The sequence below is a fragment of the Pelodiscus sinensis genome, chromosome 1 (assembly GCF_052426305.1).
Source record: "Pelodiscus sinensis isolate ZL-2025 chromosome 1, ASM5242630v1, whole genome shotgun sequence".
NCBI lineage: Eukaryota > Metazoa > Chordata > Testudines > Trionychidae > Pelodiscus > Pelodiscus sinensis.
The window spans coordinates 29,277,367-29,303,122 of NC_143052.1; the positions used below are offsets into that span (position 1 = coordinate 29,277,367).

At 44.5% G+C, this 25,756-nt stretch overlaps 1 protein-coding gene across 3 annotated transcripts in view; it reads right to left on the reverse strand.

Moving 5' to 3' along the window:
- The window catches only part of LAMB4 (laminin subunit beta 4), a 105,269-nt gene that overhangs the window by 41,072 nt on the left and 38,441 nt on the right, over positions 1 to 25,756 (reverse strand). For all 3 annotated transcript variants that reach the window (XM_014572173.4, XM_075927273.2, XM_075927267.2), the window contains 10 exons: positions 25,105 to 25,236; positions 19,728 to 19,913; positions 18,131 to 18,252; positions 17,085 to 17,205; positions 15,217 to 15,394; positions 11,842 to 11,985; positions 10,969 to 11,200; positions 6,739 to 6,896; positions 1,644 to 1,868; positions 1,079 to 1,299 (listed from right to left, as the gene is read on the reverse strand). In XM_014572173.4, the coding sequence (XP_014427659.3) occupies positions 1,079 to 1,299; positions 1,644 to 1,868; positions 6,739 to 6,896; positions 10,969 to 11,200; positions 11,842 to 11,985; positions 15,217 to 15,394; positions 17,085 to 17,205; positions 18,131 to 18,252; positions 19,728 to 19,913; positions 25,105 to 25,236 (1,719 nt within the window). The remainder of the gene's footprint in view (positions 1 to 1,078; positions 1,300 to 1,643; positions 1,869 to 6,738; positions 6,897 to 10,968; positions 11,201 to 11,841; positions 11,986 to 15,216; positions 15,395 to 17,084; positions 17,206 to 18,130; positions 18,253 to 19,727; positions 19,914 to 25,104; positions 25,237 to 25,756) is intronic.

The following is a 25,756-nucleotide window of genomic DNA, read 5'->3' on the forward strand; positions in this document are numbered from 1 at the left end:
TTCTATCTAGCACACAGGTGAGAAGCAAAAAACCCCCAAATCCCTCACTGAAGTAGCCCCCAACTAACAAGGAGAAAGGGCACTCCTCACATTCCCCTCACACACCAGAGCCTTGGGTGGCCCAAGCTACTAGATTTTGTGTGGTCCAACCCCACAGGGGATCCAGTGGGGCGAGGGGACTGGGGTACCAGCATGGACTCCCCGATGCCAAGAGGGAGCATTGAGCCTCAGGGGCTGAATACAGACAAGCCAGCCCGGGTGGGGCCTTAGGTTCCCCTCCCCTGTCTCGGAGACTAACAAATATATAGGATCAGGAGCTTTCATGGGTAAACTCACTTCATCAGAGGGACCATTCAAAATAAATTGGTCCATTAACACTTCCACAGTCAAAAACATGATCTTGCCCAGCTTGTCTCTCTTCTGTGATCAGGCTACAACAATATGACTTCAGTTACTACCACATGCAAATAAATACTTAAAAGGACACTGTCAAGATTGCTTTTTAGGTTCAAAATTTGACTAAAACTTTCCCCTTACAAAAAGTTATAAAGTAACATAATTCACTATGGCTATGTCGGTATCCCAGAAAAACTCCAAATTTTTTTTCAGAAGAGCAGATGCACTCTTTCAGAAGCCCTGTATTCCTCATTTTATGAGGAATAAGGACTCTTCCAAAAGAGGAGATTTTTCCGACATTTGGCCAAATGTCGGAAAAGCTTCTTCTGAAAAAATAATCGGAAAAAGATTTTTCTGAAAAAACACCCCCAGCAGTGTAGACATAGCCTATGTGCCATTTCTACACAAAATGCTTCAGTGCTCCATTTCAGGAAGATAAGCAACGCAAAGAGTTCATTGTTCATGAACAAATCCTCTATAACAAAACAGCATGCATTGTATGATGGACCCAAACAAAAAAGATAAATTAATTTGTGACAGCTTCAAACTTCTTTGAGATTATTATTAACAATGAGAAAAACAAAAATGGACAACTTATGAGAGATTCTTTGACTGTGTCCTTTCAAAACTTCCCTGTAACTTCAGACATTACATCTCCCATCTACCAGAGCTGTTATCTTGCCTGATTACACTGGTTACTTTGAGAGTTTCTTGGGTTACAGTCACATAACTGACATCCAATTCCATTAGACATGTTCCAGTAGCCAGAAGCACATTGGTCACAAGTTGAACCTATTACATTAGGTAAGCAAGGGCATACTCCAGTCATTTGGTTGCACAGGCAAACTCCATTTCCAGGTGGACATACTGCTAGGTTCACACCTGGAAAATTGCAAGAACACCCTGGAAAGAAAATGCCAGTTATTAGATTGGATTAAATAAGAGAATGTTTACAATATCTGTTATTCTTGTTCCTCCATGAAGGAAACATATTTATGCTTATTTTCTAAGAGCATAGTACTACATATTTCATCTAAGCCATATACACCGGCAGGAAATCTTGACTAGGAATGGCAATTTAACTGACCATGCTAACACAATTTGTTAAGCACTTTGAGGATAGTGTAAAATAATTGCTGAGTTTCTAGCATGTGTCTTGTCTTGTAAAAGCCAACTCCTCTGCACTATGATTTCTTTGAGGTAGATCTTCATGGCAATATCTACTTGTAATTGAATTGTTTACTTACTTCTGCAGTTCTGAAGAAGTGCTGACCCAAAGTAACCTGGTTTACAGAACTGGCAATTTGGTCCATGTGTATTATATAAACATTTTAAACATTCTCCTGTAACCTTGTTACAGGATTCTGGATCTGTTGCATCGATATTATCATTGCAGGAACAGGGCAAACACTGAGATCCTGGTCTTCTAGGGTTCCCATAGAATGCACTGGGGCACTCGTCACACTGATTGCCTGCCAAAAAGGAAGGCAAAATCAATTGCTTAATGGTAGGAACACAAGTGATATCATTTTTTGACAAAACTGTTAGACATTCCTACTGCCTGTGATAACCTAGGCTTAGATGCATGTTTCCCAAGTAACCTCTTATCAGCATGTCTTACCAAGGAAGTCCCTGAGCACTGGTCTGCTTATTTTGAAATCAGAACTGCTGCTTTTCATGAGGAATAGCGCTTATTTTGAAATAGTTATTTTGAAATAGCGGTAGTGTGAATGCTCTACTGCTGCTATTTTGAAATACTTACTCCCCAGTAATTCCAGAGGGTCTAAGTTGAGGTAGTGCGTCCACATTAAGGGAACCTGCTTCAGACTAATTTCGAGGCTTCTCTATAGTGCGGACATACTATTTCAAAATAGTTATTTCAAGAGTTATATCCTAGTGTAGACATGCCCTTTGAGAGAGTTTGTAGAAGTTGGAAAAATTCTGCAGGGATCAGTTTGTGGAGTTTTCACCCAAAGTACCCAATAGGAGGCTGGGAGGTTTCCTTCCCTCAGGATATGTCTACACAGCAAAGTTATTTTGAAATAACAGCCGTTATTTCTAAATAACTTTACCAGCATCTACACAGCCAAACCGCTATTTCAAAATTAAATCGAAATAGCGGAGGGCTTATTTTGAAATTGGTAAACCTCATTCCACAAGGAATAGCGCCAATTTTGAAATTGCTATTTCGAAATAAGCGCTGTGTAGACGCTTATTTCGAAATAGGGGGCCTCCAGCCCTTCCCAGGGTGCCCTGGTGGCCACTCTGGGCACAACCAAGAAAACTCCTCTTTCCCCTCCCCCCTCGGAGCCTTTAAAGGGGTAGACTCTGGTCACAGTGCCTGTGCCAGCTCCAAGCCTGCCAGCCCAGAGCCAGCAGTCGCTGCACCTGACCCAGTGGCCCCAGCATGAGCCAGGCAGCCAATGCCAGCCAGCCCTCCACCACTCCCCAGGACCAGTCTGCCAGCTCCCAGGAACCTGCAAGGGGCCGGAAAAGGTGGGCACCTGCCTGGTCCAGTGCAGAGATCAGGGAGCTAAATTCAGGTTTGGGGGGATGCCTCCAATGTCCATGATCTCTGTACTAAACAGAAGAACGCAACCGTCTACAGGTGGATGGCTGCCAGCCTGGCCACCAAAGGCTCCATGCGAACCGAGGAGCAGGTTCACATGAAAATAAAGGAGCTGCAGCAGGCATATGCCAAGGCCACGGGGGCAGCTCCCAACCAGAGGCAGACCCAGACCCTGCCCCTATTTTGATGCCCTGGACAGCATCCTGAGGGGGCAGGACAGTCCATGCCCCCCAGGTGGTCATCAACCCTGCGGCAGAGCTTGCTGCCTCCTGCTGCTCCAGCCCCTGCTGCCTCCCCAGCTACCGCTCCTCCTCCCACTCCTTCTCCTCCTCCTGCTTCTTGCTCCCCACCCTCCTCAAACCCCCAGGAATGCCAAGACCTCTGAATCTGCAGTGCTGGGAGACAGTTGGGCTGGCGAGAGCCACAACCCTGAGCTAGGGTTGCCAGATGGTTTAAACTTTAAACAAAAATACCGAACACTCCTCCCCTCCCAAAAAAAGAAAACACCAGGAAAAAATTGAAGGGGGGGAGGTGGAGAGGGGGACTAAAGTTAAGCAAAAAAAAATTAAAATAAAACAGCATTAAAACAGCATGTCCATTTTGTGCCAGCAGCCTTGGGGAACCAGGTAAGCACGGAGGCTGGGGTCGGGAGGCTGGGGATGCTGGAGGCCAGAGGAGGATTCGGGGGGGGGGGGAGGGGAGACGGGGCGCTGAGTGTTTGTAGGGTTGCCAGGTGCCCAGCATTTTTGCCTCCTGGCCGGGGAAAAATTCAGAAAATACCAGACATTTTAGGTGTCTGGTATTCTCTGAATTTTTTTACCAGACAGGAGCCAAAAATACCGGACTGTCCAGGTGAATACAGGACACCTGGCAACCCTATCCTGAGCCCTGAGTTTCTCCTCCCCCTTCCTCCCCTTGTCTCCCCCTGCCAGCTCCCTCCTCCCAGGTTTCCCCCTCCCCTCTCCCACCTTTTTTCCCCAGTCTCACCTCAGTTTCATTCCTCCCCCCCCCCAGTTTTGTTCAATAAAGAGGCTTTTTTGTAATGAACACATGTCTTTTATTGTACAGCAGGAAGGGGGGTTAGAGAGGGGTAAGTGGAAGGACGTGAGGGAGGAATGAGGCACAAGCCCCCAGTGGGGCACCCCACGGAGACTGTTACTGCCTGAAGAACGTGCTGCCAGGCTTGCAGCAACACGTCCAGGAGAAGCACCAGAGTGCCCAGAGTGCTTTGGCTCCATGCTGCAGAGTGCTGTGGTGTCCTGAGTGAAGGCAACCAGAGCACGCAGAGACAAAATGCTTTGCTGTCTCTCAGCGAGGTAGGCAAGCAAGCAGGGAAACCTGAGAACCGGCTGTCCGGGAGGCGGGAGGGGGAGGGTCCCTTTAAGCACAGGTCTCAGATAGCCTCAGGCAGCAGCCACGCAAGGTAACTCCTGACCCGATGCCCTGCCAGAACCGGTTCTGGCCGGCCTTAAATGAGCTTCAGCATCCTATCAGTGTGGATGCACTATTTCGAAATAGCAAAATGAACCATGATCCCGGCAGATTCCCATAATCTATACAGCTCCAGAGAGACTTGGCCAGGGCCATCTTCAAATAGGCTGTTTCTTTATTGGCTCTAGGCTTTATGCTGATAGTACAGCTACAATGGAGTTACACTGTTAAAGCCCCATCTACCCACAGCTGTCCAAGATCTGATACTACCTTATCTCAGAAAATTTCCTGGGTTGGTTGGGAGGCAGCATTACCCTCTGCCACCTCTGAATGACTCACTCCCAACCAACACCTATCCATTCTCTGATCTTGGTCCATAACAGTCTCTAGAACATATCACAGGATCTTAGAAAATGGAGAAGTAGCTAATGTCTCACTGTGGAGATCTCCCACTAACTGCAGGTCTTGGCGGTATAACAAGATCTGTAATGCCAGTAATTATTCATGGCAGAAGTCCTCTGAATAAGTACTGGTCAAGACAAGTGCAATCCTTCAGGGTTTAATCAGGCCTGCAAAGGGTATTTGGCCTAAGATTATGGAATTTGCCAAAGTGTTCGCATGTCTTGCTCTTTAGTTTTGACTAAGTAAAGGTGGCTACTATGTCAGAAGTTGGTAGCATATTTTGAGAATCAAAAGATTTATCTTAAATACATACTGCAAATAGGAAAAAAAAATAGTATTGCCATTTCTACCTGTCAGCTTCTCCTTTAAGAATGGCTGGTGAAGGGGAAAAAATTCTGCTTTTCCTGATAATCTTTCAATAGTAACACCCGCTAACTTTGATTTCAATTTTAAGCATTCATTTAAGTTAACTCTTTCCACCTCACAAAAACAAACTGGCTGTATTCTGCTGGGCAAAGGAATGGAAAAACACCTTCATTTTACCTCTAGGAGTTCAGACTAATTTGACACTCAGAAATTCAGAGTCAAGTTACTGCAATACCAGCAACATGTAAAATAATCCAGAATGGAAACACCAATTTATAAAACAACTGCTGAAAATAAGAAAAGCCTCTGCTGTGAATGAGATATCACATAAAAATTCATATAGAAAGAGCTTCTCTCTGATAGGGAAATGTTTTAAAACCAAAATTTGCAAAAAAAATTACAGATCACTACTTTGGGTATCCAGGGTTTGCTTAGTTCATAGTGGATGAGCTCCTGCAGTTCCCAATTACTTTAACTCAGCACCACTGAAAATGATACCTGAATGGGGTAGATTCTCTGCTAGTGTAAACTGATCGCTCTCTTGATTTCAGTGGAGCTATGAAAATTTACAGCAGTTGAAGATCTGGCTCTTCAGCCAGGGGAGCAGGAAGTGCCCTTGTGGAACTTTTGAATGTGGTTATCCTTGTTGGAACAGCATAACCGACCTGAGCATGCACGCCCAGAGGCACAAATTCTTTGCTGTATCTGATTACTGTGGGGGCGGGGAGGGCAGGAGGGAGAGATTTCGAGCAGGTAGAGCTCTGAACCAGCCAAAGAAATCCCACAGAGCATGGTAGATAAGGGCCACACCAGGGGCACACAGCAATGCATCATGAAAATAAAGGTACGTGGACTACTGTACCATAGGACAAGGTTAGTGAACAGCTGCTCTGGTTCTGAGCCATAGACATAGAAGGGTGGTGACAGGCACCCAAAACCCACCCACAACATTTTCTTCCCATGAGGCACTGGGATCCTAGCCCAAAATTCCAATCTGCTGCAGGGACTGTGGGATAGCTACCCACAGTGCATCACTCCTTGAGTCCATGCAACCCTTGGCAGTGAGGAGGTGCGCTGTCAACTACAGCCACCTAGTGGGGACATGCAAAATTGCATTTGTTAAATTGAATGCTCAAAATCAAATTAAATAAAATCGACCTAATTTTGTAGTGCAGAGATTCCCTGAGTCTCAGATTGAACAGATAATATTGGAACACCCTTGTGCAAATCTGAGCCTGAATGCATGAGGCATTAATAGAAGAGACAACAAGGATCTCAAATAATAAATGAAAGTAAAAATAGATTAATTTGCTTCATTGAGTCCAGTTATGTTTGGTTTCTTCTAGCTTACTTAGTCCCTTGTTGAGACAATATTTGCAGAATTATTGCTTTCTCTGGATGGTCAGTTACCACACAATTTCCCCCTCTGACCCAGTAAACCAGACATTAGCCTTGTTATCTACCTTATGTTCATTATTCCACTCTATTGCTGCGCAGATGAGTGGGAATTAAGCTGTAATTTTTCAATCTTTCCTCAAGAATTGTAATATTATGAAAACGTGTGTGTTTCATACCTGAGTAGCCCTCAAGACAATTGCAGACTAATTGCAAAGTGTGAGGATCTTGGTAACAGGAATGTGCGAAATATCTATTGCTTGTAGGGGAATCTGGACACATACATGGGCGACAAGTCTCTCTTGTGAGAGGGTTTCCATAATAACCATCGGCACACCTGACAAAACAGTCATCACAGAGATATATTAAACTTTCCTTGTGTGACAGAGGCGCCTCTCTGTCCATGCTGACAGCTTGGTTCATTCAATTCTATTTTTTAAAATACGGCAGTACTTATCAATATAATACTTCTCTCTCTCTCTTTTTTTTTTTTTGTACTGAAGTGTCCAGGCTTGAAGAGATAAAAGGAATTAGAACCAATGAGGTACTCCCCAAACCTGGAGCAAATGACACAATTTATGTCCAAGGGGCATTACCAAATAATTCTGGCTCAATCATGCTCACTATGAGCCTTGCACACACTTCCAGTAGAGCCCCTTTTAAGCTAATTGGTAATGTAAACATTTCTAAACATATATAACTTAAATTTATCACACCATTAAGTAACCATAATTTATAAAGGACCCACTGTATTGTTTTCCTTTACTGCTTCCAAGATAGTTAGTCAGCAAAAGTCAACAAATAGCCAGGTCATATTGTTTAAACCAGGGTGGGGAACCCTTTTTTGGGTCGGGAGCCTCTGACTCACAGAAAAATCAGTAGATTTTGTGTGCTCCACCCCTCGGGAAAATGATGGAGGGGTTGGAATGACAGAGAGGGCTCCCCAATGCTGAGGGGGAAGTCCCATGCCTCCAGGGCCAGATCTAGGCAAGCCAGGGACCGCATCTGGCCCCCGGGAGTTAGGTTCCCCACCCCTGGTTTAAACCATTTTCTAGCAGAACTCTCCATAGAATTCAAAAGGGAAGTTCTCTTTACAAATGAATTGGAGAAGATGACTCAGTCACATTAAGCTAATCAGCCAACCAACTCTATTATTGTACCAGAACTGTACTGATATCTCTGAAGTTGCTGCAAGGACAGATAAAAGTAATTATTTCCAGCAATGTTCCCTCTAATCTTTTCTATCCATGTGTGGATTTATCCATCTATGTGCAGAATAACTTTTTTATGTGCACCAAGGTTTGTGCATGTGCACCATCAATAGAAACACAAAACCTGCCTGTGGGCGCTCTGCTAATCAGCTGGGCAGAAATTTGAATTTCTCCTGAGTGGCTGCACAAGCGCACAGCTTATATGGAACACTGATTGCCAGTCCATTAGAAATGTATGGGGAAATTAATTTGTCATTCATATGAAAAAGCTACAAACCAGTTTCCGGAGAACTGTTCATTTATTGAAACACAGGGTAAGAGAATAAATACCTAAGGGTATGTCTACACTGCAAAGTTCATTCAAAATAACAGTCGTTATTCGCTATTTCGAATTTGGTAAACCTCATTCTACGAGGAGTAATGCCAAATTTGAAATAGCTAATTCAAAATAAGTGCTATGTAGACACTTAATTCAAATTAGCTGGCCTCCAGCCCTTCCCAGTTTCCCCTGGTGGCCACTCTGGGCCAAACCAGGAAAACTCCTCTCCTCTCCCCCAGCCCCAGAGCGCTTAAAGGGGTAGACTCTGGCCAGACTGCACCTGCCAGATCTAGGCCTGCCAGCAGTCTCTGCCCCTGACCCAGTGGCCCCACCATAAGCCGAGCAGCCAGTGCCAGCCAACCGTCCCCTGCCCAATCCCTCAGCACCCAGGAGACAGCCAGGGGTCGTAGACTAGTGAGGAGATCATGGACCTCATTGAGGTTTGGGGGCAGGCCCCCAATATCTATGATCTCCGCACTAGACGGAGGAACGCAGCCTCATAGCTGCCACTATGGCCCAGAAAGGCCACAGGTGCACCCAGGAACAGGTGTGCCTGAAAATTAAAGATCTGTGGCAGGGGTACGCCAGGGCCACTCGGGGCAGCTCATCAGCAGGGGCAGACACCTGCCCCTACTTCGAGGCACTAGACCACACCCTGGGGGGCAGCGAGCTGGGACTAGAGGGCCCTGACCAGTGCACAGAGGAGGAGCCGTAATAGAGGGTGCCACACTGGCCAGACCCCTGAGCTGTCCCAGCAATGGAGTCACCAGGGGTGTCTGGGGAGGCCACACCATGTAAGTGCCATCACTGTACCCTTCCCGTGGGGTGGTGGGGAGGGAAACCAGGGACCGCACGCGTGGGCCTTGCTTACCACAGATCACGCAGCAACCTGTGCACATGCGAGCACATGTCATGCCACCCCTGGGCAGGTGGCTCCAGCTGCCTGCCACACAGGGGCTGTGGCCTAATAGCCACACATGTGTGTTAAAAGACCTGACATGCTCCTGACCCCGGGGCGGGACACAGCAGGATGCCCTCCCTTCACAAGCCCCCTCTAACATCTCCCCCCTAGCTCACCTACACCCACAGCATAGGGGCATGGGTGCAGTCTCGGGGCAGCTCCTACTCCCGGGAATTGCTGGACATTCCGACCATGGCCTCTGTGCAAGCACAGCAGCTCTGACGGTGCAGGGCATGGTCATCCTCACCTCACAGAAGGGGGCTGGGCTTCACCCACTGTGTCCCCAGGGAGAACTGACCACTTCTCTTCTTTCTCCACAGCCACATCAGCTGCAAGTGCAGGGCTCACCACCCCGCCCGGCACATCCTCCCGCACCTGAGGGCTCCACAGGATGACCACAACACAGCGGGGGTACCAAGAGCAGCAGCTGGGGGCCCTGCGAGCCCTGACCCGCATCATGGAGCAGCAGGCACAGGAAGAATGGGAGTTCCGGAGGGAGCTGCTTGCCCAGGGTCGTGCCATCTGTATCCATCTGCAGACCAGGGCCAGACTCAGCCATTCTGGCGCCCCGGGCAGACAGGTTAATTGCGCCCCAGGTTGGGGAAGGGTGCATGCGCGGCCCCGCCCCCGCACCGGAGCATGGGGGAGGGTGCATGAGCGGCCCTGCCCCAACCCGGCACGCAGGGGAGGGCACGCAGAGCTGGTTGCAGCAGGACACATGTGCCCAGTTTGGCCCAGCCCGGCTACCGCTGCTGGCGTGCAGCTTGGGGCTGCCTGGGGCGGTTTGAGCCTGGCCATGCAGGGCCTTGCAGCTGTGGGGGGAAGGGCACTGCTGGTCGGTGCTGTGGGGGTTAACGCGGCCCCCGCCCTGGGCAGCTGCTGCAGGGTGGCCACTGGAAGCTGCTGCAGCCCACAATCTGGGAGCTGGGCACGTGGTGCCTGATGGCAGCTATAAGGTGCGCTGTGCACCCCTTACAGCTGCCATCAGGTGCCCCCCATAGGTTGGCACCCTAGGCAGCTGCCCGGCTAGCCCATGCCTTAATCTAGCCCTGCTGCAGACCCTGCTGCAGAGCGTGCTGCCTCATGCCACTCCAGCGCCTGCTGCCCCTCAGCTACCGCTCCTCCTCCCACTTCTGCTCCTCCTCCTGCCTCTCCATCCTCAACCTCCTCAGCTTCCTCCTCAATCTCTTCACCCCCCACCTCAACCTCCACACCCTCCTCCTCATCCCACCGGGGACACTGAGGCCCCCGCACCCACCGTGCTGGGAGACATGTGGCCTGACGAGACCCCTAGCCCTGAGCACTGAGCTTCCCTTTAAGCATGGAGCTCAGTTAGCCTCAGGCAGCAGCCCCACACACTAAGTCCTAACCTGATGCCTTGCCGGCACTGGTTCCGGCCAGCCTTAACTTCAGTTCATGGTCCACTCAGTGCAGACGCGATATTTCGAAATAGCAAAACGCTGTTTCAAAATAGGTTTTGTGTGTAGATGTGTTATTTTGAATTAGCTTAATTCGAATTAACTATTTCGAATTAAGTTAACTCCAATTAACGCTGTAGTGTAGACGTACCCTAAGAGGTCCCCAGGCTTCAGTGGAAGTAAAAGTGCTCATGTCCCTGCAAGTAACATACAGAAACTTATAGGGTCTGGCCCTGACAAGCTGACAAAACAAACATACCACTGCCATCTTTGCAGCTGCGTATTGCGGAATGAATACATAGCTGTCACTAAACAGTGAGACCCAGTTAGGATCTTGGTTTCACATGGGTATTTCCCTTTGATGTTAATGACACGCACGTTGGTGGCTGAGGGTAGTACTGGCTGTTGGGGTTTGAAGTGTCATTGCCTCACACCAAAAGATACGTATCAAACTATCCAGTAACATCCAAACATGCTTTTAGACAACAGTTCTCACATACCTTTCACACCTACTTCCAGCTGTAAACCCCCTGCAGCTAAGGCATGCACCAGTCACTGGGTCACAAAGCTCTGCATAGCCATTACATGGACATGGGCGACAGTATGGAAACCCAAAATACCCAGCCAGGCACCGACTGCAGCATCGACCATCAACATCTCGGCGGCATGAACACTGTCCTGTCAGTTGATCACATAAAGTGCTCACTGAGCCTTGAGGATGGCATTCACATGCTAGATAAAGACAACAAAAAGCAGATGCCATGTTAAGGATCAGCTACGTTCTAAGTGTATTTTTCTGAAACTGGTCACCATCTGATGCCATAAGATTGAGATCTGGCTTCACTTAGATATGCAGCAGGGGCTGTAGGCCTAACCTTTTTTATTTTATAACTGTAGGCTCATGCACATCAGCAGGGTGCTGGAACAATTTTTAGAGTGGGAGTGTTGAACCAAACTGTAGATCCTGTGTATATAATAGAAAACACTTCAAGTCAGGGGGTGCTAAAACACCTACTGCACCCCTAGTTCCAGCACTCAAGCACATCAGTGATTGGAAATCTCCATAACTTTGGTGGGCATAAGTTTATTTGAACCCCCTTGGCCTGCAGAAGCAGGCTGCGAATCACATGAGAAGAGGCTTCTAAGACTTCTGGAAGTGTCTGTTTCCAATCAGTCTGGAATTATTGTCAGAACAATCCTTTTTTCAGCACTTCCTTTGGGAGCCAGGAAGCACAGAGTCATATGGAATTGGAGGCTGGGAGGAAAGCTAATTGCATTCTTTGAATCTCAAAGAGGTTCACTTGGAGGGATGGGTAAACATTCAGTTAGCTTGTATATGAATCACTGTTTGATGTTCACTGTTTAGTACTTACAGTAACATCCATGGAAACCAAAACCAAAACTTCCTGCAGAACATCTGTCACAACAGCGGCCTGCAACATTAGGTTTACATTGACACTGGCCTCCAACTTGACTGCAGCTGGAACTCAGAGATCCTTGTGGATGACACTTGCATGCTATTGGGAAAGAAAAAGAAATCAAACACAGGTTATATAAAAAAAAATCAGGAAAAATGAAATTAACTGTTTTCACCGTTTCTGCCTCTTCAGCTGGGTTTATACCCATATGTGCTGAGAGAACAAAACAGAATGGGCTCGTCTACATTGGCCCCTTTTCCGGAAGGGGCATGTTAATTTCAGAGATCGCAATAGGGAAATCCGCGGGGGATTTAAATATCCCCCGCGGCATTTAAATAAAAATGTCCGCCGCTTTTTTCCGGCTTTTAGAAAAGCCGGAAAAGAGCGTCTACACTGGCCCCGATCCTCCGGAAAAAAAGCCCTTTTCCAGAGGATCTTATTCCTACTTCAAAGCGGCGGACATTTTTATTTAAATGCCGCGGGGGATATTTAAATCCCCCGCGGATTTCCCTATTGCGATCTCTGAAATTAACATGCCCCTTCCGGAAAAGGGGCCAGTGTAGACGTAGCCAATCTGAGCCCCTCAAACCAGAGGTTTCCTGCCACCAAATTATGTGCTTTCAGTTATTTGACATTACATTGATCTTATACCAGTCATCAACACGAGCCACAGAGTTCTGATCTGGATCTGCAAAGCTCGGGGTGTTTCAAAATTTGGATCCAGATGTAAATATGCTCAAAATCTGAGTTGTTTGCTTAAGCTCTAGCTCCAGCTAATACTTTAAATTAGGGATTTGTTAATGTTTGAACATGCTCTCAAATCCATTTACAGATATCATCACCTAATGGAGGTGGCAAAAGCAGATAATAAATCATATTTCAGCAAAAAATGGAAATACCATGATAGTTACATCTCTTGCGGTCATTCCGCTTTTTGTCCTGGTTATAATCAGAAAGAATAGAGTTGTGTAATTAGCCATGAGTATATTTTTTTTTGCAAATAATATAGCTGATGAATGTCTACATATTTGTTAGACATATTAGCATTGTAGGATCTGCTGTAATGCCTATTTCATGGGATGCAATGATTTTTCCTTCTTTTATTTTTGGTCAGTTGTGTATAAATAACTTGTGAATATTTCCCCCATTATTCAGGTCTCTCTCACACACACTCTGATGCATGCATGAACACACATGCACACCCACTCACCCAATGGCAATGCATTTTTCAAATTTTTCAAATGGCAGGAATATTTTCTGGTTCAGAGGGAGGAAAGGTTAAATTCTGAGTCTATTTTATCTGAATTGGATTACTCATGCTAAGCAATAAGGAATGGAAAGAGCTGGAAAATAATTCCCAATGAAAACTGAAACATGTTTGTTTTTCCAGCCATATTTGTGGCAAGCCTTTTCGAAAGGATAGTATAAGTACTGGGGTTTTCCAAGCATGTAAACAAGCATTTGTTAACGATAATACAAATAATAAATGTCATTCAACTCTCTTTTTCTGATAAGCATACCCCCAAGAACAACAATGACATGGAAATGAATGGACACATTCAAGTATAATACATAGAAAGGCAAATACACAATTGGAATGCCAAGGACACCTTGAAACCAAAGTTTAGGGATTGACTGTTGCATCAGAGGAAAATAAATATTAGGTCAGTGATAATCAGGAAACAAAGCAATACATTGATAACACAGTAATTGCAAAATACTGGTTTTCTTTGAAGTTTTTTGTTGTTTGTATGGGCACAGGAGGGCATGTAGAGATTACAGGACACTGTGGTTGGAGTAAATGCATGACTGTTATACTATATGTTCCCTAGGAGCTACCTGGACTAGTAGCGCTAACCATTCACACACACCTCACACCATATGGTAAATATTTGATTGTATGCTCTACCTGCTGTGAACTCATGATCCAAATCAGATCCTATAGCTATTAGTTACATTATCTTTTTCTAGGGTAACCTTTGCCCACGTGCAGCCAAACATATAGGCCTGCTCTACACTATGGGGTAAAGGGGGGATCGGTCTAAGTTTCGCAACTTCAATAACATGAATAATGTTGCTGAAGTTGACATACTTAGATCTACTTACTGTGGTGTCTTCATTGTGGTATGTCAATGGGAGATGCTCTCCTGTCAACTGCCCTTTCACTTCTCATTCTGGTGGAGTATCAGAGTCAACAAGAGAGTGATCGGTTGTCGATTTATTGAGTCTATACTAGACTCAATAAATCAACCTCACCTGGATCGATCATTGCCCATTAATCCCAACGGTAGTGTGGACATACCAATAGTTTCTACTAAAGCCATTCCATTTCATTCAAAGACATTTTGTTTTAACATGGGACTTCTGAGAGATTTAGGTATCTAACACCCTTTCACTGGAACCAACATGTATGGCCTCTGGGATGTTACCTCCACATCTCATTGCCTCAGGAACTTAGAATCCCCAAATCTCTTCCAATTTAGATATTTAAGGAAGAACTGAGAATTTTGCATATTTGCATAATTTTACAATATTTTGCCCTGAGAACCATGTCAGAATAAGGCAGTTACAGTGATCTTTGAAGAAACCAGAAGTACTGACATTTTTTTCTTTTTGTGCTAAGAGAGAGACTTTGTTCCATGCTGGTGCAAACAGCAGGTAGAGGAAGATGTTTTCAGCACATGACAAGTTTTACTGCAGGGGTGAGGAACCTAGGACCCAGGATTTGGATCCACTCCCCCCTTGCTTGACTGGACCTGGCCTCCTAAGCTCGGGGCTCCACCTCCAGCATTGAGGAACCTGCACTAGCACTCCAGCCCCATGCCTCCACTCTGGCAGCTCCCCCTGTGGGGATGGAGCACCAGCTCTGGCTCCTCATTGTATGGGGGAGGAGCCCCAAGCCTCACAAGCTGGAGCCAGGTGAGCCAGAGCTGGATCAGACCCACATGCTCTGATGTGTGAGGGGAATGTATGGGAGTGTCTTTCCACTTCTCTGTTGGGGGCCATGTCAGTGAGGGTTTTTTGTTTTGTTTTGTTTGTTTTGTTTTTTGTTTGTTTGTTTGGGTTTTTTTTGCTTCTTACTTGCGATCCCTGACTGATTTTTCTGTAGGCCAGTGTCCCCTGGCCCAAAAAAGGTTCCCCGCCCCTGTTTTACTGGTAATACAAAATCTAGGAGACTGTGCAACATGCTCCTGAGTGCCATCTGTTGGATGTGCATTTATTACCTATGTACATCTACACCGATATAGAGCACTCCTGTAATAATATTCGACATGTAAAGTAAGACATTAGTAAAAGTGTCTATACCATTCTGTTAGTATAAATACTTACGAACTGCTCCATTGTGAATACGAGCAGACATGCTCACTAGGAGCCTTGCACACACTTCAGGTAGAGCATGAGGTCCTACTTCTGAAGTAATCTCAATGCAGTGATACTGCTGGTACTCATCAAGATCTTTTTGACTGCACAGGTTCTCCACAGAACTGATTCTGGGAATAAGTCCAAGCTTTGGAGTTGACAAAGAAAGGGGAAAAAAGGATTTTTGTGGGTGTACAGAAAATTATAATTTGCTAAACTCTAGTCTGATATTTTATTCTGCACTTCATAGTTGGAGACCCAGATCTCAGCCATTTTTAGACCTTCCATCTTAGGCCTGGTCTACACTAGGGAGTAAGCTCAAATTAAGATATGCAACTTCAGCTGTGTTAATTGCTTAGCTTAAGTTGAAGTTTCTTAACTCGAATTTTGGCGCCGTCCACACTGTGGGAAGTTGAAGGAAGCACACTGTCCCTTTGACTTCCCTTATTCCTTGGAGAAGCAGGACTACCAGCATTGCAGGCGTGCCCTCTCAGTTCATATTAGCGTGTCTTCACTAGACCCTCTAATTCAAACTGCAGAAGATTGACTATGGCTGCTTTGATCTTATCTGTTTTGTAGACATGGCCATAATGCTCCATCCTCCAAATCCACATTAATTCTAAGGTTTAGGGTGTTCCCTCAGAGCTTGAGATAAATGCGTTTGCATTATGTGGGAAACCAAATTACGGTATGTCCTCAGATGAATGTACAGAACTGCTGCTGAAGGCAGTGACAGCTGTGTTGGTGAATCTAAAGGTGGAATTTGGCCAACATTTTTACATGTATCTTGAGACAGAGAAAAATAATTTGAAGAACTGAAGTCCAAACTTGGTCATTTCCTTCTCCCCTTCCTAATCAAACTCAATTTTATGAAGATTGTAACCCAAATACCCACCTCCAAACCTGCTTGAAACTTGGGAAAAGTTTGATATGAATTTAAAGTGTGACTTCCAAGTTTGCAATAAACTCCAAAACTCAAATATGAACACCTCTGGGAAAATTCAGATCTAAATTTAGATCCAAATTACAAGATTCCTGAACTTACAACAGAAGAATCCCATGCACTGGTACAGGCTGGGGACTGACTAGATAAGCGGCAGTTCTGCAGAAAAGGACTTTGGGATTACAGTAGATAAGAAGCTGGATGTGAATAAAAAATGTGCCCTTGTTGCCAAGAAGGCTAATGACATATTGGGCTGCATTAGGGAAAAAAAATCAAGGGAAATGATTATTCCCCTTTATTCAGCACTGCTGAGGCCACATTTGGAATGCTGTGTCCAGTTTTGGGCCCCTCCACTACAGAAAGGATGAGGACAAATTGGAGACAGTTTGAGCAGGGTGTTGAATTAGATGACCTCCTGAGATCTCTTTCATCCTTAATGTTCTATGATTCTAGGATTCATCTCTACACCTATCCAATATTTTCCATTAGGATCACACGTATTATCTTAGATTTTAAGAAAGCCATTTGTACAAAGACCTGTCTGCATTTACACTGATAATGATTGTACCTTATCAGTAACTGAACAAATGATCAATTATACATTTAACTGGCTAGCAGCATGTGCAATTACTATGAATGGATATGCAATTATAATATTCAGACAGAAATTAATACATAAATACATATCTATCTTTGAACATGGAAATATGTTCACCCATTACAAATGAGCATAACCACAAGCATGCTTTTCTCTTTTTTTATACAATTTGATGTTAAAATGGCTTAAATAAGAGTTCTAAAGGCTGTTCATAAATTTTTTTGAATATGCCTCTTTCAAAGGGTGTAAAATTGGTATAAAGATTGTTAAAAGGAAGTACCTAGCAGGATTACTTACTGAATCTATCAAGATGTATGATTTAGTCTGTGGATCAGAGGCTGAAGGCTGTGATAAATAAACATCTACAAAATACTCTACACCTGGTTCTAAGCAGACAGGAGTACGCAGAAGTGCAATTCTGTTTGGAAGGAATAAATACAGGAGTAATTGTTCCTTTATCAGAAAGTTAATAAGTATAAAATATTTGTTTAAGAAAATATTTAAAGCATGTAAACAAAGATTTGGATAAGTCTTCTGCGTTCACATGCATTAATATCAATGGAAGTTATACACACAGTCAGGGGAGACTAGATCCTGTGTTGGAGTTTAAGATTAAAGAGAGTGGATTTGACTGGAGCACCTATGGGTGACAATAATACAAATAATTAATAATAATACATTTGGTGGCTTAGTTTCATTGGAATAAGTGAAAACCACTTAGTCACTGTAATGATCCGCTGTAGAGTGGTTTTTAAGATCTGCCATGAGCAATGCTTAACTGGTCATTCTGAGGATATTTGTGGTGTTTGAGACTCATTATTTGCATTTATGCACTTCCTAGTACCATTCTTTGGTCGAGACATTAAACTGAAGCTGTTCCCTTCTGTTAGATACGGAAGTAAAAGTTATAAATTCTAAGGCAGTTTTGAAAATAGGAGAAGCCAGGGACATCCATGCGGTCTCTTGGCCAATATTACAACTCTTTAATGAAACAGGTTCGAATGCCCTACACTGTGTCAGAGTTATGGTCCAGGAGCTAAGAGGGTCACAGTTCTGTTAGGAGCTGGGCCTACATCATTCCTTAATTCAGGCAAATCTTTGACTTATGCGGCATTTTGGCTAAGCGAGGATTGCTACACCAGGCCCTCAGATTGAATTATACTGCTGACCTGTACTTTGGTATAGCAGCAATGCAAAAGGCCAGGTGTCCTGTTCTAATGTTGATAGTAATCTATTCATATTCTCACTTTCCCATGCATCTGTCCCTTTTTCTACAAAACACCTTTGAGAAGAGCATTTGAACACTGAATATTTAGAGTTATAAAGAAAGTAACATCCCAGACCTCTTTGTAGCTGGCAGAGCCAATGTCTGTGGCTCTTGCAGAAGTGCCTTGTTTCTGCAGCGATCACTGGTCAAATTACCAGAGGGTTTGACCACAATACTTCCTATCCAGTCTTCTAAAGCCTATATATTTGAGAAGGAAGTTGTTACAGTTTTCAAATAGACCTGAACAATTCTCTTTTTTCCACATGCACATCAACTTGACAATGTTACTGAGAATCAAATTCAATTATAGCATATTGCAATAATAACCAAGTTCCCTTTTTTTCATTATGTGATGTTTTTAGAATGTTCTTTATTGAAAAGTGCAAGAGAAAAACAAGATTAGTATAATTTAAATAAGTTAGAAATAGAGGCCAGATCTTAAATTGGTGTAAATGTGTATAGTTTTCATAAAGTCAGTGGACCTGAGTCAGTTTACACTAGCTAAGGATATGGTCTAAGAGATTATCATACAAAATTCAGTACACAGCTTTGGTCAAAATGCTAGTAAGTAAAAGTGAATAGAGATAACTTTGTAATGAGATTCTTAAACATTTAAATGCATTGTCTAAATCTTTACTTGGGAAAACATGTATCATAATAACACCATTCAAAACCACAGAGCTGATTCTTGGAGCCGATTCTTGCACTCTCAGTCAATGGGACTCAGAATGACAGGAATGGATCTTTATGAAGATTAGTAACCTGTTTAAGGTATAATAGTCATAATTGGTAACCTGAATGATGTTCGTAGTGAAGCTATTTGAGAAGTAAAGGAAAAAGGGATGTTCTCTTGAGCCATGCACAGATGAGCAACTTGCATATGGTTCATAGAAATAATTGCCAGCGGTTTAACCACATCTAAAATGATTATGCATTTTTCATGTGTCGGACATGTGGGCACAAAACCAGACCAAATCAGGGGACACAGATCAGGGTGAGGTTGAGGTCTGCCAAGAAAATACTCCCCAGTCCTGGTTCTGTTTTGTTTTATGAATGACAAGGGAATGTGGTGCAAGGGATCATGTGGAATGTATGTAACTGCGCCCTTGAAAAAAATGATACAACAATATTGGATTTTTTGAACATGAAGCCTAAGCAGAGGGAAAGAGAAAGTAGAATGGCATTAGTTTTCAGAAAGCAGAATACTCTTGCTTGAGTACTAGGCAAAATGGCTCAAGGGGGCCAGGGAATGTGTGTGTGTGTGTGTGACACATTGTTCCATTGTTCCCCTCTTAAAAGGACAAAGTGTGCTCCTAGTTAACATGTCCTGTCCATGGCACATGAATGGGTCTGGAAGCTGGATCTTTGTCCTAGTCTGAGGCTGGTTATCAGAACCTGTTGATGCATAATTGCCTCCCCAATTACAGGCTACTATAGAGCATATGACAGGCTTTTGCCTCTACATCTTTTATTGGACAAAAATATTTAGGATCAGGTGGATAGTTTTGCTCCAAACCTTTATAGAAATCAGTCCCATTTGAAAATAGATATGTCAGTCCAAAGCTCTTATTCTTTGCTTGTCATATTACTACTCCAAATGAAAGAGACCCTGATCTACAACAGCATCTCATAGGAAACTATTAATGACAAAGCAAAAGCCTGAATTCCAATACCTCCGGTTCGTAACGAAGAGCAATATCAAAGTCCATTGCAGAGGGAATGTTGTCGATAGTAAATCTTAGTCCAGCGCCATTCAGAACACGGGCAAAGCCAGGACCTGTCCATGTGACAGGCTTGCCAAAGGTGGGCTCTCTGAAAACAATGTCCAGAGCAGCGTCCCTCCCAAGTTGAACCCAGGCCTGCAAGGAGATAGAGACATTGTGAATGACAAATACAGTCATTGGTAGGGGGACACACTCAGGAAAATATGTTTCTGCTGCGCAGAATCTGAGTTTCTGCATTTTGTAAACATGCTGAAGGTCAGGTACTCTATAAAAACTCATATAGAACAATTAAAGTTAGAGTCACACCTAGAAAATCTCTCTTACTCTTTTTCTGGGGATTGTGGGAGCTACTGAAAGTGAGGCTGTGTCTTTATGTGTTTTGCGCATTAGCTGGGTTTCTGTTTTGTTTTCTTACTTTGTTTCTTTATTTCAGAGATATTGCTGGTTCCCTTCTTGTTCCTTGTGAAGGGTGGGTGGTTTTCTCCCTAGGGTTCACTTCAGAGGGATTTAGAATGTTACGGGGGCAGCTCAGTATTCTCCTAAGATGGTCAAATCTGTGGGAGATGAAGAGGATGATGATGAATGCTCTGGCTCCTCACTGGTTCTGGCTCGCACAGCCTGAGAGCTGTCTGGTAAGAGTGGTACAGAGAGGAGTCCAGTGAGTTTTTGGATAGCATTCAAGGGAGTCAGGGAGGCATTGAGGCCTGTATGTCTGATTTACAGCACTTTGTTCACTCACCAGCCTTTATATTGAGATACCTTGGTTGATTGCAGGAAACATTTCTATCTCAGAAAGTTGTTGGGTAAGATGCAGGGATTGTTAAAGATCTATTGGCCTCTCCATGGCTGATTTTGTTCAAACTATTTCCACCTTCTCTCCTAGTCTCTATGGCTATGTCTACACTGCAGGCTTCTTGAGCAAGAATGAGTCCAGACTGCCATGTGCTTTTGCACAAGAGATGTGCTTTTGCACAAGAGAGCATCCACGCTGTCGTGGACGCTCTTGCGCAAGAAAGCTCTGATGGTCATTCACAGAATGACCATCAGAGCACCCATGCTTTTTCCTATAGGGGTTTTCTTGCTCAAACCTGTTGTCCGTCCACACATGCCTTTTTGTACAAGAGCTCTTGTGCAAAAAGGCTTATTCTTTCTAGAAAGAGGAAAAACTCTTGCGGGAAAAGCCCTGTCTTCTGATGATCTACTGTACTTTTTCTTGGATAAAAATGCACTTGTAGTGTGGACGCTCCAAGAGTTTTTTGCCAAAAATGGCTGTTTTTGCGCAGAAACTCTGCAGTGCAGTAGACATAGCCTATGATGCTGCTCAGCTTTGGCTCTCTAGAGTAATAGATGTCAGGGTGGTAATAAGAGAAAAATTTTGAATTTCTCAATCAAGAACAGGCTGATGTCCTTTTGCAAGAGACACATTCAGACTTAGATAATGAGGGAGACTGGTTGAAGGAATGAAAAAAAGAAACTTTCTTGAGCCATAGAATCATAGAACCATAGAGCTGGAAGAGACCTTAGAAGGTCATCAGGTCCTGCCCCTGGCTCTAGCCAGGACCAATCCCAACTAAATCAACCCAGCCAGGGCCTTGTCAAGCTGAGATTAAAATACCTCTAGGGATGGTAACCCATTCCAGTGCTTCACTACCCTCCTAGTGAAATAGTTTTTCCTAATATCCAACCTGGACCTCTCCCACCACAACTTGAGACCATTGCTCCTTGTTCTGCCATCTGTCACTACTGAGAACAGCCTCTCTCCATCCTCTTTGGAACGTCCCTTCAGGAAGTTGAAGGCTGCTATCAAATCCCCCCTCATTCTTCGCTTCTGCAGACTGAACAAACCCAAATCCCTCAGTCTCTCCTCAGAGGTCATATGCTCCAGCCCCCTAATCATTTTGGTTGCCTTCCGCTGGACCCTCTCCAATGCATCCACATCTTTTTTGTAGTGGGGGGCCCAGAACTGGACACAATACTCCAAATGTGGCCTCACCAGAGCCGACTAAAGGGGAATAATGACATCTCTGGATTTGCAGGCAATGCTCCACCTAATGCAGTTTAATATGCCATTAGCCTTCTTGGCTACAAGGGCACACTGTTGACTCATATCCAGCTTCTCATCCACTGTAATCCCCAGGTCCTTTTCTGCAGAACTACTACTTAGCTGGTTGGTCCCCAGCCTGTAACAATGCTTGGGATTCTTCCGTCCCAAGTTCAGGACTCTGCACTTGTCCTTGTTGAACCTCATCAGATTTCTTGTGGCCCAATCCACCAATTTGTCTAAGTCACTCTGCCCCCTAACTCTACCCTCCGGCGTATCTACCTCTCCCTCTAGCTTAGTATAATCCGCAAACTTGCTGAGGGTGCAATCAATCCCCTCATCCAGATCATTAATAAAGATGTTGAACAAAACCGGTCCTAGAACTGAACCTTGGGGCACTCTGCTAGAAACCGACCGCCATCCTGACATCGAGCCATTGATCACTACCCACTGGGCCCGGCCTTCTAGCCAACTTTCTAGCCATCTTACCATCCATTTATCCAATCCATATTCCCTTAACTTGCTGGCAAGAATATTGTGGGAGACCGTATCAAAAGATTTGCTAAAGTCAAGGTATATCACATCCACTGACTTTCCCACATCCATAGAGCCAGTTAACTCATTATAGAAGCTAATCAGATTGGTCAGGCACGACTTTCCCTTTGTGAATCCATGCTGACTATTCCTAATCACTTTCCTCTCTTCCAAGTGCCTCAAAATGGATACCATGGCTCCATTGTCACTGCTGAGATAAATGTTCTCTGTTCTCAGGGAGCAGGAGCACAGATTGTGAAGGAGATTGTGCAGGGCCAGCTTCTCCAGGTGGATACACATATTGGCACTACTGTTTTTAATCTGTTTAATGTGTATCACCCTCCTCCAGGGAAAGATCATGTCTCCTTTCTGTAAACACTGGCCCATGCCAGGCTTGGCTGTGTCTCAGACACTGCTATTGTGCTAGAAATTGATTTCAATTGTACTGCAGATTATGTTTTAGACAGGAACCATGAAGAGCTATACCTCCAGTCAGATAGGGAACTCTATTGTCTCCTGCAGACCTTTGGACTAGGAGATGCTTGGAGGTCCTCTCACTCCTCTGTTAGAAAGTACTCTTGGCTGAAGGCCCAGCCCAGACTGATCACATATTTTATACATTGACTTGAAACTTGGACACTTTTTGGCTGACTTGGTGCATTAGCAATATTTTGAGTGAACTTGGTCATGATGATTCATTAGTGCCCCACAGCTCAGGGGCCCCAGGCCTGGGGGACTGGCCTTAACAATCTCTATTGGTTCCGTTTGATATTTGGGGGCCAGCACAGTGACTGAGCAGCCCTCATTTATGCAGCTACCTTCTTGTGTGTCCAATGTCAAATTTTGGCATGTTAGTTGCTGAGTGATGGTTGTCCAGGCAGCCTCTGGGCTAGGGCAGCTTCCCTTTTATCAGTGACATCTGGCCACACAGGAGATCCCTAAGGCCCTCTGCAGTCTGCGGTGTTTGGATACTAATATCCAGCTGATTTCAAACTGGCTAGTGTATCTCTAAGGGGCTGAGCCAACTCACTGGAGCCCATGGCCATTGAGGATCCCCTTTTTTTTCTCCACTCAAGATCATCTCATCTGAGGAAGTATGTTCTGCCCATGAAAGCTCATGATACTACATATCATTGTTAGTCTCTAAGGTGCCATAGGACTACTTGTTTTTTTTTTAAAGTTACACACTAACACAGTTACCCCCCTGAGACCTTTAGTGATCCATGTTTGTTTGCTTAAGATTGTTTTAATTTCTTTTATTCATGTCTTTTTGCATACGGATTGCAATTTTATAACACTTTAAAATTGTTTTACTGTACTTTTATATGACTAAAGGTGTTTCTCGTGTCTTCTCTCTCTGCCTCTTTCTCTCTATCACCTATTTTAAAATATGTTTAACAGACAGTTCAACCTGTTTACCCATAGGTACATTATTCTGGGTAGTCTGTAATCCATGACTGAAGATGTATGTAATGAGAAAGCTGACAATGGCTTAAATTGCAATGACTCTTACAAGTATCCGTGTAAGTCTTAGAAGCTGAAAATGAGCCTTCTGTTGGGGGGGTGGGTAGGAAAGGATTTTTTTCCTTGTCACATTTTTCTTTCTAAACCAACCTCTGAATTTAACCATACAGCCTGCCCCCCAGTCTCTGCTGATGACAGTCTCTGCGAGCCCCTGGGAAAGGTATGTGGGGAGGAGGGCCTGTCTCCACACTCCCGGAAGGAGCAGAGCCTTGGATGGATGGAGTGGGGCTGGGGCAGTCAGCCCTCAACACTGCAGGGAGCTAGGGAGGTTAAGTAGCAATTAATTTGTTGGTTGAGTAGTCAATGGAATTTCCATCGACTACTCGACTAGTTGATAAGCACTTCCATGTTCTGCCTTTGAAATGTACAAGAGCCCAAGCGAGGGCTCTTGTACATTTCAAAGAGGAAGTGCCGCATAGTGCCTGGGATCAGCTGGGGACACCCCAGCTGATCCCAGGCTCCACATGGTGCTGCCACTTTGAAATGCCATGAGGAGCCTGACACCAGGCTCACCGCTGCATTCAAAGCAGCCGCGCCGCATGGAGCAGCTGACCCCGGGCTCCATGAGCACTGCTGCTTTTAAGTACCCCCCTGTGATAGAGGCAGCAAGGGGGGGAGCAATTAGTCGACTATCCTGTCGACTATCCAATAAGCATTTGCTTATCGGATAGTCAACTAGTCCTTTACATCCTCACAGGGAGCATGACGCAGCCCGCCCCCCCCCCCCCCCGTCACTCCTCAGAGCTTCCTGGAACACACGGCATGGCACTCTGGGTAGCAATTTTAAGGGCCCAAGAGTCCAGCTACCATAGTTGCCACAGTAGCAGTGGTGACAGCCAGGAACCCTAGGCCCCTTTAAATCGATGGGTCATGGAGAAATTGCCTTCTTCCATCCTGCTTCCCTCCCCTGTCGACTGACCTGCCCACTATACATGGCATAATAAGACTGTATGGATAGTACAATTGTGTGTGTGTGTGTGTGTGTGTGTGTGTGTGTGAGAGAGAGAGAGAGAGAGAGAGAGAATTATAAAACATCTAGCCCAACTGTGAAAAACTGAATTAATGTATCCATTTGCATAAGATTCTGATATGCAGGTCTGTAAAATCCAATTTCATAGTCACGAGTGGTTTAACCCATTCCCTAAGCCAAAACTCTGGTTGCTATATTAAACATTAGCAGCATTTATTGCAGTTCTTTGTTGAATGATTACTGTAGTGTGTGTTTACCTGTTCCAACCCCAGTTTTCTTATGTTTCTTTTCTTGCTCTTGTTTAATACAATATTTCCATTTTCAATGGTGAAATCGTATCCTTGCTGCTGGAAATAGACATCACACCTCGGTAAAGCTGTTGATTTAACCTTGAAAGCAAAAATGTGACAGTACAGTTTGAACAATCTTTAAGCATATGTAAACATGAAATTCCAAATAAAAGGCTACACTCACTCCTGGTATAAATGGAATTTGGTCTACTAAGTACTGAAAAGGTCCCTTTTTCCAATATGTCTTTACTGAAAAACTACTTGGATTAGTCACCTTGGGTTAAAACAGCCATGAAGATGCAACACCTCAGCTTTTAACCTGGGTTAGCAGTTCAAGTTCAACCCCAGTGTCCTCCCTGAGCTGCTAATATGTGTTAAAGGCAGAGATGCCATGTCGTCACTGCTGCATGACCCTACTTAGCTAACCTGTGTTACGAAAAACTTAAAAAACAATGAATAGTCTAGCAACACTTTACAGACTAACAAAACATGCAGATGATATTGTGAGCTTTTGTGGGCACAACCCACTTCTTCCTTAATACATTTATAAGGCTGGTGTGCAGCAAGGAGGCTACATCTACATTGCAGGCTTCTTTCGGAAGAAGCTTTTCCAAAAGAG